Genomic DNA, 16,905 nt, shown 5'->3' on the forward strand with positions numbered 1-16,905 from the left:
CCTGTGAACCTTTATTTTCATGCCATTTTCTGTTTCCCTGCACCATTTTTTTTGCAATTTTTTACATTGTTTTTGTGTCAATTGCATATAAATGCTATGTATAAAATATAAGTGATGTGGAAATGTCATAAGAGAAACAAATGGCTCAGGAATACTACCAATTTAAAACTGAGGAAAAATTACCACAGATCCATACTTGTAGACACACATTATTTCGATACCTAGTTGAAAAAACAGTATCAGTTATTAGGCCTTGTCTGCTTTTGAAGCATGATATATTATGCAACTTCACTTTCCCATATATGGGTATAAAACTGAATATAAACAATAACAAAACAGTCATTATTTGTTTTGCTTCACAGCCACCTGTAAAGCATTTCATTAAAACAACAGGCCCATGACAAAAACAAGTTTCTTGCCTGTGGCTGTTGCAGCCACATAAGTAAGTAGGCAAATAAATAAATAAACAAACAGGAACACGACCTCGGAGCTGGAAACGACATGTCTTTTTGTACTGCACTGCTCAACATTTAGTTTGTCTGATCTCACCTGTTCCCACCTCTAGATAAGTCACCTTGCTATTCTTCCTATATGTGTGATGCAGAGAAGCCACAAAGGAAGAAAAACAAGTTATTTACCTGTAACTGTTGTTCTTCAGGTGGCCATCTGTGCACCCAACTGCCTTCCCCACAACAAATGTTCCTTTGCTCCTGCTGTGTCTGAGAAGAACCAAGCAGAAGACACACCTCTGCCCATTGTTAAGCTTAGCTCTAAAATTTCCAAGCAATATTCTGCATAGGCTCAAGTTCCCATACATATGATTGCCGGGGAGTGGGACCCTGCCTGAACTTACCAGCTGGAAGGTGGGGGTTCAGCAGCAGCAGAGGCACAAGCTCCCTCTTCCTCCTCCAGGATGTTGGCAGACAGTCAGGACAACCCCTCCTGCCCCACCAGCTAGGGGTGTTCTGTTGTGACAGCGCCAGCGTGTCCTTGTCTGGTCAGGAGTGAGGCTGGCCTGGTGTCACCTCCCCAAGCCATAGCAAATCCCGGCAGGCACATGGGGGATAAGGCAATAAGCAGGCTACAGGGCTGGCTTCTGAGGAAAGAAGCAACCTAGCAGGAATCTGGTGGGGATAGGGCTGTAAGCAGAAAGAGGAGCTGGTCTTTGCTGAAACAAGTGGGGGACCTGCAAAGTCTTGTGAGAACGACCCTTGGCACTTACCGTGAGGGGTCCTTCTACTCTGAGGAAAGGAGGACATCTTGAGTGATTCTCACCGTCCTATCAGGGAGAAGCAGGAACAATTTTTTCTTCCTCTTCCTGTGAGGCTTGGGAACACCCACTTCTTCAGTTCGGGTGACTCCCAGCAGCAGTATGGGATAGCAGAACTTCCTAATCTTAAACAAGTGGAAACAACTGCAACATTGAAAGGTTAAGAAACCAAAAAAACAAGCAACAAATATATACAGGTAAGTCAGAAGGTAAGCAGAAGGAAGAAGAGAGCAATGAGCAAGGAGAGAGATCAGACTCTGGGTGGGGCAAGATGTCCTCCTTTCCTCAGAGTAGAAGGACCCCTCACGGTAAGTGCCAAGGGTCGTTCCTCCTCTGAGGCGGAGGACATCTTAGGTACTTTCAAAGCAGTACCCTATGCCTTGGGTGGGAGATCGCTCTCCTCTTGAATGATGTGTTGCAATACTCTTCTTCCAAAGGAGGCATCTGCTGAGTCGTAGACGTTCAGCTTGTAATGCCGGACGAAAGTAGACACAGAAGACCAGGTTGCGGCCCGGCAGACCTCTTCAACTGACACATTTTTGGCCAATGCAGCATTGGTGGATGCACTTCTAACTGAGAGGGCTGTAATTCCAGTGGGAACTTCCAGGTGAAGTGACTTGTACGCCTCTATGATACATGACTTGATCTAGCGTTAATGGCAGATTTGGACATTTTATTCCCCATATTGGGAGGTGAGATGTTGATAAACATGGCTTTGGTCTTTCTGATACTAGCGGTACGTAATAGACAGGCCTTGAGGGATCTGCGGACATCTAAAGTGTGCCAGGTCTTCTCTCATGGATGTTTACGGTCAGGGCAGAATGACGGTAAGTATATTTCTTGAGACCTATGAAAACGGGAAGCAATCTTTGGGATGAATGTCGGATCCGTGAGGAGGACTACTTTGTCTCTATGAAAGACGCATAGACCCGGATTAACAGAAAGAGCTCCTAGTTCTGAAGCGCGTCTGGCAGAGGTGACGGCTACTAGGAAGAGAGCCTTCATCCACATCCACTTTAGGAGCACGTCTCCTGTCTGCAACACCTGAGTAATGGACTTGAGAGTCTCCATGTGGAAGTGCCTCAGAATGATGAACTTGTTCACGAACTTCAAGTCCAAAATGGCCCTCCAATCTTCATTTTTCTTGGGCACTGTAAAAAATATCGAGTAGACCCCCTGGCCCTTTTCTTGGGCACTGTAAAAAATATCGAGTAGACCCCCTGGCCCTTTTGATCTTCTGGTACCGATTCCACAGCTCGAATGTCCAGTAGGTGTTGAAGTGCAGCAATGATTACGGCTTTCTTTCTGGGATCCTGGCGAAGTGGAGAGAGGATTAACCGATCTGGTGGAGGCCTTCTGAATTCCAAGGAGTAGCCTTTGGAGACGATTTCTAACAACCAGGCATCGACTTGGAACTCTATCCAAGTCTCCAGGAAATGTGTCAATCATCCCCCCTTTGGGATCTGGGCCGAGTCATGCCTTAATGTTCTTAAGGTCGCATTCTGACTTCTCTGGTCTGTTGGAGGCTTGTCTTCCGAAGCGTGGACTGGTGAAGTTTCTCTTGTAAGGCAGGTTGGAGGGTCCCCACGAGCTCCTTTTCTGGTTGTGCCTGGGTTTGTACGTCATTCCAGAGGGACGAAAGGAATGATTAATGGAGCTCCTTTTGTTGAGATGGCGCACATGTCTAGGCATCACCTTCTTTTTGTCCTTGGTCTCAACCAGGATCTTCTCCAGGTGGTCTCCGAAGAGCTTTTCCCCTTGGAAGGGGTATGCAATCACAAAGGACTTAGACTGCAGATCGGCTGGCCAGGCACGTATCCAAATTCCTCTCCTGGCGACCACCACCGAAGACATGGATCGGGAAGAGAAGGTAAGGGCATCCAAGGAGGCGTCAGTGGCAAATGCTGATGCTTTCATCAATCTTGTTGCTCCCTCAAGTAATCTTTTACCATCTTTTGGAAGGAGCTGAATAAGCTTTCTGGACCAGACTAACATGACCCTGGTTGCAATGGCAGCTGTGGCTTCATGTGCCCTGGTTGCAATGGCCATTGTGGCTTCATGTGCCCTTTTTAGCGCAACATCTATTTTCTTGTCCAGATTGTCACGCACTGATCCATAGCCATCTTCAGACAACAGGCCGAAGGACTGCAGCGCTGTAATCGGTGCATCCACTAGAGGGACCTGCAACATCTCATTTGCAAATGCTGGTAAGTCATACAATTTTTTAACAAAGCCTGGGGCCTGCCTGTTAGAGGTGAGCTTAGCCCATTCTGCCTTTAACTGTCTTTCAAAGAATTCTGAAAAAGGAAAAACTTGTTCAGGTGCCCTTGGATTTATTCCTGGGACTGATACCTGGACAGACCATATCCTCTTCAGAGGAGGTGTCATGTAGGTCTAGGGCTGACAGAAACTTAGACAGGAGGTACTGGAAACCCTCAGCTTTAAATAGTCTAGCTGAGGGCTGTGGAACACTGATGTCCTCAATTTCCTCATCAGAGAGGAACTCCCCCTCCCCCCTTTGGGTCAGGTCAGGATCTGGGGAGTGTTCCCTCTCTGAGACAGAGCGCCTATCACCTGGGATTTGTTTCCTGGCGGCCTTGGTGGGCCAGCTGCCCCCCGATGGTCTATCCCTAGGGAAATCCATTGGGGCTGTGATTGGAGAACTGGGACAGGACGATAGGGAAGCCAGATCTCCCATACGGCAAAAATTTAAAAAACTCTTCCCTCAACGCCTTTCTCACAGAGTGATATAAATCTTGAGAAATGGAGCTCCCAGCCTGGGAAGGTACGTTACCAAGTTGCAGTCTTCTGGCGTTCTCTGCAGTTGTGATGTGCAGCGTAGGCGATATGCTCATATATCCTGCCTGGAGATTGGCAAGCAAGGGCTGGGGCTCCTTTGCCACGCTCGTGAGTTGTGCGGGAGAAATTCCTGCCAAAATGGCGGCACCAAGATGGCTGCCGCTGGCGGTATGCAGGCAGGGACTCTCTCCAGCGACGTCTTTTTCGTGGCATCGCTTCTTCGCAGTGTTCTCCCTGCTCAATTCGGGGTCGTTGCCGGTAGCCAAGGCAAGCCCGCAGGTCATGCCAGCTCCGGTGGTGTCCCCACTGAGCTGCCCGATGGCAGCATCGCTCTCCAATTCAGAGAGATATCAGTCTCCTCTTCTCGGCATTGTCGGAGAGAGAGAGGTGGAATCTGCATTTGCCTTTCCCACCAGTGTCCCAGCCTTTTGACTCTGTCTTCAAAAAAGCTGTCTACATTTGATGTCGTTTTCACACCTCAAGAGTGCTAGCATACTTTTGCACATCCACATATGTTCATTGTCTTTTCGGGGCAGTTCCACTGTCATTGCACCTCCACACTGCTTTAGAAGAATCTTCCCCAAACAACATTCAAACAAGCATAGAGAAAGACGGCGTCACAGCAGCACGAAAATGATTTAAAAATGCAAATGCAAATTCAGCCAGAGAGAGAAAGAGGGAGTTCTAAGCTAACTTAGAAAGCCAAAAGTTGCCTCCACCCTCCCTCTAGAGGACAGAAACGAAATAGACAAGAATTAAACAGAGAAAAAAGGATAGATGGAAGAGGAAGTTTTTTAGAATAGGAATTAGTAAGAAATATAAGTTTAGGTAATAGAATAAGACCTAGAATGTTGGAGGCTAAGCCTTCAACAACCTCTCCCTGTAGAGGCAGGAAAAGAACTGAAGAAGTGGGTGTTCCCAAGCCTCACAGGAAGAGGAAGAAAAAATTGTTCCTGCTTCTCCCTGATAGGACGGTGGGAATCACCCAAGATGTCCTCCGAGGAAGAACATCATTTTCCCTCCCCCATTATTTCCTCTTTCCTTTCCCTCACTCCCCAAAGCTTCTCTCCTTTTCTTGCTTCCTTCTTTCCAGCCAACAGCCAACCTACCTTTATTTGTACCATGGTCTTCAGCTTTCCCTTCTTCCTTCCGGTAGAAAAGGGCCCTTCCCCCCACCTTTTACTGCCAGAAACCAAGGCTTAAAGGCTGGCAATATTGTTGTGGTTTCGTAACAATGCACATAATGATCACTGAGAGGGCGTTTTTGTTAAAGCTACAGGCACTGCCTCTATTATTTTGTGGGGGGTTTAATCCCCCCAATGTATTTTTGTTCCTTTAGATTTCAGATTTTTCTGCAAACCTGGAGCTTTTTTCTGGTTTGTATAAAGATCTGTCTTGTCTCCAGCTTTAATTATCCATAGATGGGACCATGTTGACAATTAAATATAATGATGTGGTGACAATTAGGTAGACTGTCTCCATTCCCTTTTCTCCAACAATAACCTCAAAACTGATATTCTAGTATAGTGGTTCCTACACTTACCATGTGGATCAGCATCCATGAGAGCAAAGATAGGTACATGACATGAATCCCACAATTTTTTGACTAGAATTCTTGTGTTTAGATCTGGCACACCTTTTCCCTAAAGAAATAATGTTCAGTTAAGATGCATATAATAAACCATATTTTAAATATATTGTTAGAAATCATCTTGCTATCATGTAAATAAGTCTAAAAGTTAACTTCATACCGTAATCATTATACATGGGGACAGTTTACTGCAGAAGTTGTCATCCAAGAGTCTCTGAAATGTTGCATCTTTTTCTACAATTAGTATAAATTCTGCATCGGTGCTCAAATCTATATTGTTAAGGCTATAAATGAAATCTAATATTAGTTGAATTTCATTGTACCACATAATGAAATGATGAATACATATAGTATATGTATCTTGTCTCATAATTCATTATGCATATCATATGTTAAAGGGAAAATGTTAACATTGCAGCCTTGGTTGGTACAAACAGACATTTTGTCTAAAGGATACTTCTCATTCCTTCAACATTAGATGGTACGGCTGTCTAAAATGACAAAAGCGAAAGGAATAATTACAAATGGAGAAAAGATATATAATAAGGAACGGGAATAAATCTCCCCTCCAATCCTTAATATCCAGAAGAGTTTTCTACAGTATTTATTTATTTACTTCATTTATAGCCTGTATTTCTCCCACATGAGGACCCAAAGTAGCTTATATTGTTCTTTTCTCCTCCATTTTATTCTCACAAGAACCCTATGAGGTAGGTTAGACTGAGAAGAGTGACTAGCTAGCAAGCTTCTATGGTAGAATAGAGATTTGTATCCAAGTCTCTAGTCTGACACTCTAACCAATACATGATACCAATACAGACTCTGCCTAATATGTCTTTATAATAGTACATGTTGCTTACATCTCTCATATTAACTGCCTGATTCTAAAAATGTATGCTCGGATGTTTGTCCCACTGAACAATATTAAGAACATTTTCCTGGGAGTAAGCCCCACTGAGTAGACATGAGTAGGATTCTGAATAGACCTGCTTAGTATTGCTCTCTTAGGCTGTGTGCATAAATTAGACATGCTAAAGAACACAGCCTAAGAGAGCAATACTAAACAGGTCTATTCAGAATCCTACTCAAGTCTACTCAGTGGGGCTTACTCCCAGGAAAATGTTCTTAATATTGCACTGCTAGATACTCCTCCAAATACTATAGACTTCTTTTATGCCGGAACACTCATAAGGTCAGTAGACAGTGCTAAAAGTTAAATATCCTGATGACAGATGTTTACAGAAATTTTAGCTGTGCTGTATTTTCCATTTGTTTTACCATTCTTCATCTGATATTCAGAGTTATGAAAATCTTTGTTAACATTTCATATGTCATACAGGAATGTGCTTCAATATGGCAAACATATGGAGGGGGAAAAACAGGACAGAAGAAGAAATCGGCATAGTAAGTTGAAGTGTGTGGTCTTAATGTTCAACTACAGTGTCATTGCAGGTGCCTGTTATAGAACAGTTGAACATGCTTAAATATGAGGGTTCCCGAAGAACTACATACCTCCAATTAATGGATTGAAGTCTTTCATACCTTTATAGTACTTCTGTGAATACTTGTAAGTACATAGGCAGATGTTCTGTTAATAGTTTTAAAAGAGGCTCTTTTTTTTTGCTGTCAAATCACAGCTGACTTCAGGGCAAGAGACATTCAGAGCTGGTTTGCCGTTGCTTGCCTTTGCGCCATGATCCTGGACTTCCTTGGTGATCTCCCATCCAAATACTAACCAGGGCCCACACTGCTTAGCTTCCGAGATCTGACAAGATTGGTCTAGCCTGGGCTATCCAAGTCAGGGCAAAAGAGGCAATAGCTAAGTAACAATATGTTTTTTTTTTAAATTTCTCTGCTTACTGTGTAGCACTGAAAATAGTAGAAGGTAGCATTTATTATGCATTTGCTACAGCAAATGGGAAGAAATTTCCAAGCAGACATGGATTATTTTTTCCCATAGAATGTCCTACGCTGCATCCACATTTATGGCTTAAGTCCCAGAAACCATTAGGACTGGATCCCACAATCCATCGGCAGAAGGTGGTGATGGTCGCTGATCTCCCCAGCTTTCCCCTTCCCCCAGCAGCCATTTCCAGTCATGGAAAAGTTTATTTACAGGGTCCTGGTATCCACAAGTAATAGCCACTCAAATTAGGAGGCTGCATTAGGGAAAGTGCTTGAAATTGCTCCCTCTAGCCTCTTGAGTGGCTCTCACTAGCTGAAGAGAAAGAAGAGTGACTTTGCCCCCTGAAGCCTTCCCACTGCAGTCTCCCATCCCATGTGGCAACTAATCAAATCCATACTGGTTTTACAACCCTGGGAATAAAACTTTCCAGGGCTAGAAATGGCTACTTGGAGGAAGGGAAAGCTGCAGTGGTTGGCAACCTGTGTGCAATTCTCAAAGAGTCTTTGTGCTGGATACATCCCATGCATTGGAAGTGTAAGGTGCTGGTGGGGGTGAGTTTTTCTTGCCTCCCCTTCCCCCAGCAGCCACTTGTGAATCCTGATAAAGTGATGCTGGGGGACGGGGGACTTGTGTGATGAGAGGCCATGCAACATAGGTGGCTGCACTGAGAATGCACAAGCTAACTAAATCATCCCTTCTGTTCCATTAGTGTTCTGTTGGTGCAAGAGGCTCTTCCAATGGAAGAGGCAGCGAGTTACAATTTTGTTCACTTTTTCCTCCTGAATGCAGCCACCTGTATTGTGCAGTTATTTAGTTACATGGGTCCTCCAACTCAACATCACCTTTTGGAGGCTCTCAGGTGGGTGCTGGGAAAGGAAGAAGCAGGAAAGATCAGCCTTCACCTTCATCATCCCCACCAGCCTCTCCTGGGCCAGCAGAGCATAGGAGGAGAGAGTGCTTGACAGCTCAAGAAAAAGAACAAACCTTGCTCACCACCCCTCTGTGCATTGACCTTCTTAGCAAACAGCTCTACCCTGACCCTGCTGCCTTGTACCTTGTCTCTGGTAACCTGTGCTTGCTTCTGAAGCCTGGGACCCAGACACTGTATCCTGCACCTGTTCCTAAGCCTGACCCCTGGAGTGGACCTTTGGATCTCTGACCCTGGATTGTTTTGTAGACCTTGCTCCTGTATCTTCCTATTCTTGTTGTCTTTTTATTTGTGTATCCTGGAAACTCTGGGTAGAACAACAGTGCCAGGCTTAGCCCTGAGTGCAACATGCTGCTATCAAATCCACTGAATCAAAAATACATACCATTGTACTGCAGGTACAATTAACTTTTGTGCCATCTTCCTCAACGTAACTTAAATTACCAGCAATACATCCTTTGCTGGTAGACAGCTAGAAAATAGGAAGCATCAATCCAGTCATTATACACTCAGCTAGATATTATACATTGCAAATTGTCAGACTATCTATCTAGTTCCCTTTCCCCCAGCACAACTGGTTGGTTGCTCCGTGAGACCGGATGCTGGACTATGGACCACTGGTTTGATCCAGCGGTGTTCTTCCTGTGTTATTCAAGGAGCACAGCATGGCAAACATGGTTCTTCCTTCCCTTTTGCAGACATCTCTAAGTAAGCACTGGTGTGCTGACATAAAATTTTCTTTTATTTTCACAGTATATGATAAAGGGGGGAGAGAATGCTTATGCAGACATAAACTAAAAATTAATTCTGATATATATATATATGATTCTTTGCTTCCTACTATCAGATTTCTCTGAAGACAACCAAGTAGGCAACCCTGGAACTAACAGCTCTGGAAATAACCGTAGTAGGCAGAAGATGTAGGTCATGTTGATGTGATTATTTGTGTCATTTTTATAGTGACTCATAGCCAAGGAGTTCAAGATGGCATACAAAATAAAACACACATTAAAATCCACAATCATCATGTGATGATGTTGCTGTGCTATGTCACGCTTCCAGAACAATGAGACTAGGAAATAGCAATTTGCAACATGGAAGGATAACTCATTGTAAAAAATTAGGGAGGTTGTCTCAGAAAAATACTGCAGACGCTGGATCCAACCAGATTTTCCACTGGCGAAAAAGGGACCCTAACTTTTCCCCACTAACCCTAATCCTTTCACTGTTGAAATTGCTATTACGGGCATCATGGGACCTGCATGGATAAAATGCATGTGGGATGAAAGGCTGTAGAAAGGAGGAGGGGTGCTGGGCAAGATTGGGCAAAAGTCTGGCTGGAACCAACCCTCTCTTTCATGAAAGGCTGGTATGCCCACTTTCCTAAAGGCCTGAGCCTAGATACTCATTGGTAACTAAGCATTTTTAATAGCTGACTCCTAAGCCTCCACATTCAGCCATTCATTTGTTCCTATCTCCAGCTTGAAACAGAGGATAAAGTAATACTTGGAAAATCTGCAAGTGTAGATTAAGAAAGGATTTATTTGTTGCCCTTTCCCAAACATTTTAAACTTTTTCAGATCATACAAAGAAAGCTATTTAATACTTAACAATATGTAGACTCCTCCTAGGTATCCTGAGCATACAAGAAATATCATTGATAATGATGTCCACAACTCTTTGGTTGCCAAAACATTGTGTATCAGTATAAAATATATCTCTGTCAAGATAAAATGTAAACAAGTATACAAAGTATTATTAATAGACCTATTTAATTCTGATGTTGCCACAAAAGAAAGAGTCTTGATTTTCATCGGATTTCCTGTGCTATCTGCCTCCCTCTGCCTGAACTCTGTTCTGCCCTCCCTACATTCAGCATGGACCATCACAGAACAGATAAAAAGTTGTGGGGTTTTTTTGCTAAATGTACATGGTAGAACACCCATCTCCAATATATTTCACCCATCACTCATCTCCAAGATGGTGGGTGATTCATAAACTATTTGCAGACTTATAGGTCTCCTCTCCTATAATCCAGGAGCAGGATTTCAAGGGACGTTTTTGGCTGCTGTGGAAGGAGGAAATTGAGGAAATTGCACTCTGCAGACAGAACTCCTTGTGCCTACAGAAACATGGTGTTCAGTCCACCTCAGTGACTAGCTAGCAACCCTTAATGGACTGCTAATGTCACTGGAGGTTGCTAGCCATTCTCCATAGCTTAGAGGGAACATTGGTGTTGACATAGTATCCTGCCTCGACCATGACCTCTCAATCATTACTGGGGAGGATGAGAATTCCTCTTCCTTCCCTCACCATGCAGTGGCAGCCAACAGTTCTCATGAGTAAATTGTTTCACTGGCCTCTATTGGATATTGGCCTGACTGAAAAAGTTGAATGCATACTCAGGATCACTAATCAAAGATTAGCTGTGTTTTAAATATTGAGGTATTCTGCTTTGTAAATATAAAGCATCTAAGTAGAATATGTGGATTCTACTTTTAAAATATAGACCATTTAAAACTGAAATCTGCTCATCCTTGCACACGAAAGCTCATACCTAGAAAAAACCTTTGTTGGTCTTAAAGGTGCCATTGGTCCCAACAAGTGTCTACATTGAGGGATCATTTCAATCTATATGCAAAGGCCCATGAGCAAGTTTTGCAAAGTAAGTAATAAAAGTTAGGTTGTTGCACTGTTAACACAGTGCTCTTACTGGTGCGTATCCATTAGACAGTCTCTCCGTCAGTCGTGTATCATATCTGAGAAGTTTAGCATGCTTAATTTAATGCAATTTAAAGTGTATTTTTGATTTTGAATTTGATATCTAAATATCTCAAATATTATTACCTTTTAGTTGCATAAATATTGGACTGCACCATCTTATAGATGATAGATAACATTTTAAGGAATAGTGCTGAAATATGAAACATAATTTATAAATATTATCCATTTTATTAAAAACATTGGCTTGCTGTTAGGTGCATTTTCAAATAGATTACTCTTTAAAAAATACTTTAATTTTAAAATATTTACACAGAGGAGGAGAGAAAGAGAGAGAGAGAATAAAGTTTATGCTTACAGCTCCTAATTTAGCCATTGGTATATATGTGGAAGCCTGTTCACATAATGAGATCTCCTTTGATGGGCCATGGCTAGAACATCTTGGGCTACATATGTACAGAATGTTATGTTTCTGGGTGATCTGGATGCCAGATCCTGCCAGTGGTGGCAGATTTTTTTTTAAAATCACAGTTATTGCATGCGGTGTGATGATGTCACTTCCAGCGAAAACACAGAAATGATATTGTGCTGCTCTAGAGATTGCCAGAAACTCTGTGGTTTTACCATATTCTTAGAATGATGACATGTCACTTCTGGCTTCCCCCAGAAGTGATTTTATGCTGCACAAAATGGCAATACCCCCATATCCCTCCAGTTACCAGCCATCAGCTGGCAACCCTTGTTGCTAATCCAAGGATGAGGCCCAGAGTTCTCTTGGAATTACAGTTGATTTCTAGAGTACAGAGATCAGTTCCCCTTGTGGAAATTACAGCTCCAGAAGGTGGACTCTATGCCTTCACAACCTTGCTCAGCTCCTTCTCCTTCCCAAACTCTGCCCTCCCCAAATACCTCTCCCAAATTTCCAGGAATTTACCAAGCCAGAGTTGGCAACCTTATAAAATACCTTAATCCAGGACACAGTTCTTGCCTCTTTTCAGAGGAGATTTATGAATATCTGTGTGCCAGAGTTTTCCAGAAACCAGGACGCTTACACAATTCAACAAATTTCTATTATTTGTTAAAAATATTTGCTAGTGTGGGAAGTGCCTGTTCAAGGCAACGGTGTAAAAATATCTGTTTTTAGATTTTTCTAGTAATCAGGATACCTTGGGCTACATATGTGTACAAAATTGGAGGGCTTTAGCTCATGGGGTAGTACTTGAACAATTTAAATACCCCTGTCAATCCACAAGTCAGTCAGTCAGTGTTCCTTAACTTAAGAACATGAGAAGACAATGTTGGATCAGGCCAGTGGCCCATCTAGTCCAACACTCTGTCACACAGTGGCCAAAAATATAAGATGCCACCAGGAGGTCCACCAGTGGGGCCAGGAAACCAGAAGCCCTCCCACTTTTGGCCCCACACAGCACAAAGAATACAGTGCATCACTTGCCACTGATGGACCACTGTTCCATATGCTTATCTAATTCCCTCTTGAAGCTGTCCACGTTTGCAGCCACCACCACCTCCTGTGCCAGTGAATTCTATGTGTTAATCACTCTTTGGGTGAAGAACTACTTCCTTTTATCTGTTCTAACCTGACTGCTCAGCAATTTCATTGAGTGCTCACGAGTTCTTGTATTGTGAGAAAGGACTTCTTTCTCTGCCTGCTGTATCCCATGCATAATCTTATAAACCTCGATCATATCACCCCTCAGCCGTCATTTCTCCAAGCTAAAGAGCCCCAAGCATTTTAACCTTTCTTCATAGGGAAAGTGTTCCAATCCTTTTATCATTCTAGTTGCCCTTTTCTGCACTTTTTCTAATGCTATAATATCCTTTTTGAGGTTTGGTGACTTGTTGATGAGTTCTAATTTGGCACTTTCATGTTATTTTTTCTCTTTGAAGTTTTTTTTAAGAATAGTAAACACTGTCTCTCACCCTGGACTAAGCAAATACTTGGATTCCAGGATCCACTTTTTAGATACTTTAGTAGGCTTTACTTTACATATGGTATCATACTGTAACACTTCACTGGTGTTAGTTAATTTTTCTTAAGCTTCAGCCTGCTTCTTCCTTGATTAGTTGTGTTTATCCAACTTGATATACCTTGTTTATATGTCCATGATGAGAGGCTAGAACCTCTGATCTCTCTCATCATCCATTATGTGTAACAACCAGATCGGTTCCAGTCTCTTACCCAGGGCATCACACCTGAAAGATTTATGAGGATTTATACCAAGCTTCTCACTGCTCCAACTCTTCCTCATTCTCCCTGCCCTTGTGTGATTTTTCTTATAAAAATCTCCAGAATGGTTTCCTTCCCATAACTTCTAAAGAAGTGCACTCTGACTCACAGCAGCTCATACTGGCATAAATGTTATTAATCTCTAATGAGCCACTGGATTTTTGTTTTATTTTGCTACAAGAGACCAACATGACTACTCCTCTGGAATATACGTGTATACACACTGAAGTTTTAAATTACTTCACATAACATTTTGATATTATGTATATACGGTAGGATACAAATTACTTTTAGTGTACTGCAGAACATTACAAAATGGTAAATTAAATCAGTATCTAGGAGTTTGGGTTTTTTAAAACTTACCAAACTTTGGGGCTGACTTGGGACAGTCACTTCTTATTTTCCTTCTGGTACAATTAGATGTCATCTGCAAACCTACAGTATCTTCGAACCTATGATTTGGTAAATCAATTCAGTTTTTAAAGATAATATTATTTGTCATATACTCTAGAATCCCCATTATCATGCAAAACACAAAATGTGGCCTATAAGTAGCATTAGACAACAACAAACTTTGAAGAGTATGACACATAATGCTAGACTCGTGCACAGTGGAAATATAATTTTCTTCATTTATTTCTTTTGTATTCAAAATACATGACTGTTAACTGAGCCAATTAATAAATAAAGTGATCAAAAGTAGCTTGGAAGCATGCTTGACAGTAATATTTTAAATGGATCCATGATGAAAGGGAAAAACAGTTGCAATAAATATTGTTCAAAATAATTACAAAGTCCAACAGGAGGATAAAACCTATGTGAAGATATGGTATATGTTTAAGAATTCCCTGGGGCTAGTTACTTATTGCTACGCTTCAGTGATCCTTATGAATGTGTCAAGCAGAAATTCATAATGTATACAGAAAGTGTTTGGTAATGCTGCACCTACTGAATTTCTGCCTGGACATTATTTATTTATTTGCTTTATTACATTTCTAGCCCACTCTCCTTGCACAGCAGGCTCGGAGAAGGGTACAAGTACTATAAACATAGACAATCAGTTAGCAGAAATACAGCATAAAAACATAATAAGTTGTTGTGTACCAATTTAGACCGTGCACGTGGTCCCTCTGCACTCATGGTCAGCTTCGATCTCAGAGACAATGGGCACCTAGGATCATAGTAACAGCCTATCGGCTGACCAGGATCCTAAAGGAACCCTATCAGATGTAGGATTATGTAAATAGCCAGTCACGGGTGTATGGGTGTGTGTGGGTGGAGTTGTTGTTGTACATTTAAGCAGCCCGTGGGCTTGCCCTGTACCTTCTATCTTCTGAAATCACTTAGTAAAGTATGAGCTAAAAATCACTTAGCGATGCGTCAGTCTCAGTACTTTTCACTGGTGATGAGGATGGGATCCCGATGAGTGGGCCGGACTCTGGATCCCAACACGCACCGAGCACTGATCCATTGGACACCACTGCGGCCCGCACCGCTCACGAGCAGCACCGCACTGTGTAACGCTCCCCAGTGTAACGCTCCCCAGGACATCGCTCCCCGCTACGATTAGGAGTCATGGCTACCACTCCGGGACAGATCTCCACTTTCAACCCAGCACATCCTGAGCTCTGGGAATCCTGGGTCGAACAGCTAAGCCATTTCTTCAAAATTCAAAAAACCACGGATGAGGATCTGAAAAAATCATGGCTCCTGAGCACGTGCGGTGTCACCATGATACGGCTGGCAAGGAGTCTGATCGTCCAAAGAAAATAGAAGCAGCCACCTATGGCGACCTGATCAAGGCCCTGAACGGGTGTTACACACCAAAGCCTTCGGTCATGGCCATGCGGATGGACTTCATCGCCCAAACACAGAAACTCGACGAGACCACCTCCAACTTCCTGGCCGACATCAGACGGCTGGCCATAGACTGTGTATTCCCTGACATGGAGGACGCGCTGCTGACCCAATTCGTGAGGAGAATTCAGGAGCCGAAGCTACAGTGCAAATTGGTCGGCCTCGAAGAACGGAAACTAGAGAAGGCCCTCCAGACAGCCACGGCATTCGAGACGTCCCAACGGGATCGACAAGCCGCTACAGCTCACCAGGCCAACATCATCCCAGACTCCGGCAACTCCAAGAACGAGGATGTCTATCAGCTGTGGCGACCCACCCAGGCCAGCACCCCAGCTCACCGCTCGTCTGGGCCAACTCACCGCTCTGCCAGCTCGACCTCAGCTTGTGCCAGCTGCGGGGAAGACCATGAGCACCGTTCCTGCAGGTTCCGTGATGCGATCTGCCAGACTTGTGGAAAGACCGGCCATATTGCACATGTCTGCCTCTCCAAGGGAACTCAGAGATGGAAGACAGCACACACGGCATCCTTGGACCTGAACTCCCTGACTGTCAACCACCAGCACCATCAGGTACTGAATTTGCCCCCTGAAGCCCCAAACAAACTGCATGTCCCACCTCATGCGGGAACTTGGTGACCCTAGATTATTTGTTGTTGTTCAGTCGCATAGTTGAGTCCGACTCTTCGCAACCCCATGGACCAGATCATGCCAGGCCTTCCGGTCTTCCGCCGTCCTCTGAAGTTTGCTCAACTTCATGTTTGTTGCATCTATGACACTGTCTAACCATCTCATCCTTTGCCGTCCCCGTCTTCTTTGACCTTCAATCTTTCCCAGCATCAGGGTCTTCTCCAGTGAGTGCTCCCTTCTTATTTGGTGGCCAAAGTATTTGAGCTTCAGTTTCATTATCTGGCCTTCCAGGGAACAGTCAGGGTTGATTTCTTTTAGGATTGACTGATTTGATCTTCTTGCAATCCAAGGGACTCTCAAGAGTCTTCTCCAGCACCATAGTTCAAAAGAATCTATTCTTCGGCGCTCGGCCTTCCTTATAGTCCAACTCTCGCAGCCATACATGACTACTGGGAATACCATTGCTTTGACCATGCAGACTTTTGTTGGCAGGGTGATGTCTCTACTTTTTAATATGCTGTCAAGGTTTGCCATCGCTTTCCTCCCAAGGAGCAGGCGTCTTTTAATTTCATGACTGCAGTCACCATCTGCAGTGATCTTGGATCCCAGGAAATGTCTCTACTTTTTATCATGCTGTTTCGGTTCGCCATTGCTTTCCTCCCAAGGAGCAGGCATCTTTTAATTTCATGGCTGCTGTCACAGTCTGCGGTGATCTGGGATCCCAGGAACGTGAAGTCTGTCACTACTTCCACGACTTCCCCTTCTATTTGCCAAGGAGTGATGGGGCCAGATGCCATGATCTTAGTTTTTTTGATGTTGAGCTTCAAGCCCACTTTTGTGCTCTCCTCTTTTACCCTGAGCAAGAGGCTCTTAAGGTCCTCTTCACTTTCTGCCATTAGAGTGGTATCGTCTGCATACCTGAGGTTGTTGATCTTTTTCCCAGCAATCTTAATTCCCAC

At 43.5% G+C, this 16,905-nt stretch overlaps 1 protein-coding gene across 1 annotated transcript in view; it reads right to left on the minus strand.

Moving 5' to 3' along the window:
• SPO11 (SPO11 meiotic protein covalently bound to DSB) overlaps positions 1–16,905 on the minus strand; it is a 113,753-nt gene that overhangs the window by 11,480 nt on the left and 85,368 nt on the right. Inside the window, exons 3-10 of the mRNA XM_015422515.1 lie at positions 13,827–13,915; positions 11,342–11,408; positions 10,106–10,214; positions 8,880–8,966; positions 6,118–6,151; positions 5,821–5,930; positions 5,613–5,712; positions 184–221 (exon numbers count right to left, since the gene is read on the minus strand). Coding sequence (XP_015278001.1) covers positions 184–221; positions 5,613–5,712; positions 5,821–5,930; positions 6,118–6,151; positions 8,880–8,966; positions 10,106–10,214; positions 11,342–11,408; positions 13,827–13,915 — 634 coding nt within the window. The remainder of the gene's footprint in view (positions 1–183; positions 222–5,612; positions 5,713–5,820; positions 5,931–6,117; positions 6,152–8,879; positions 8,967–10,105; positions 10,215–11,341; positions 11,409–13,826; positions 13,916–16,905) is intronic.

The sequence above is a fragment of the Gekko japonicus genome, unplaced genomic scaffold (assembly GCF_001447785.1).
Source record: "Gekko japonicus isolate JY-2015 unplaced genomic scaffold, Gekko_japonicus_V1.1 scaffold1296, whole genome shotgun sequence".
In the NCBI taxonomy this organism is placed as follows: Eukaryota; Metazoa; Chordata; class Lepidosauria; order Squamata; family Gekkonidae; genus Gekko; species Gekko japonicus.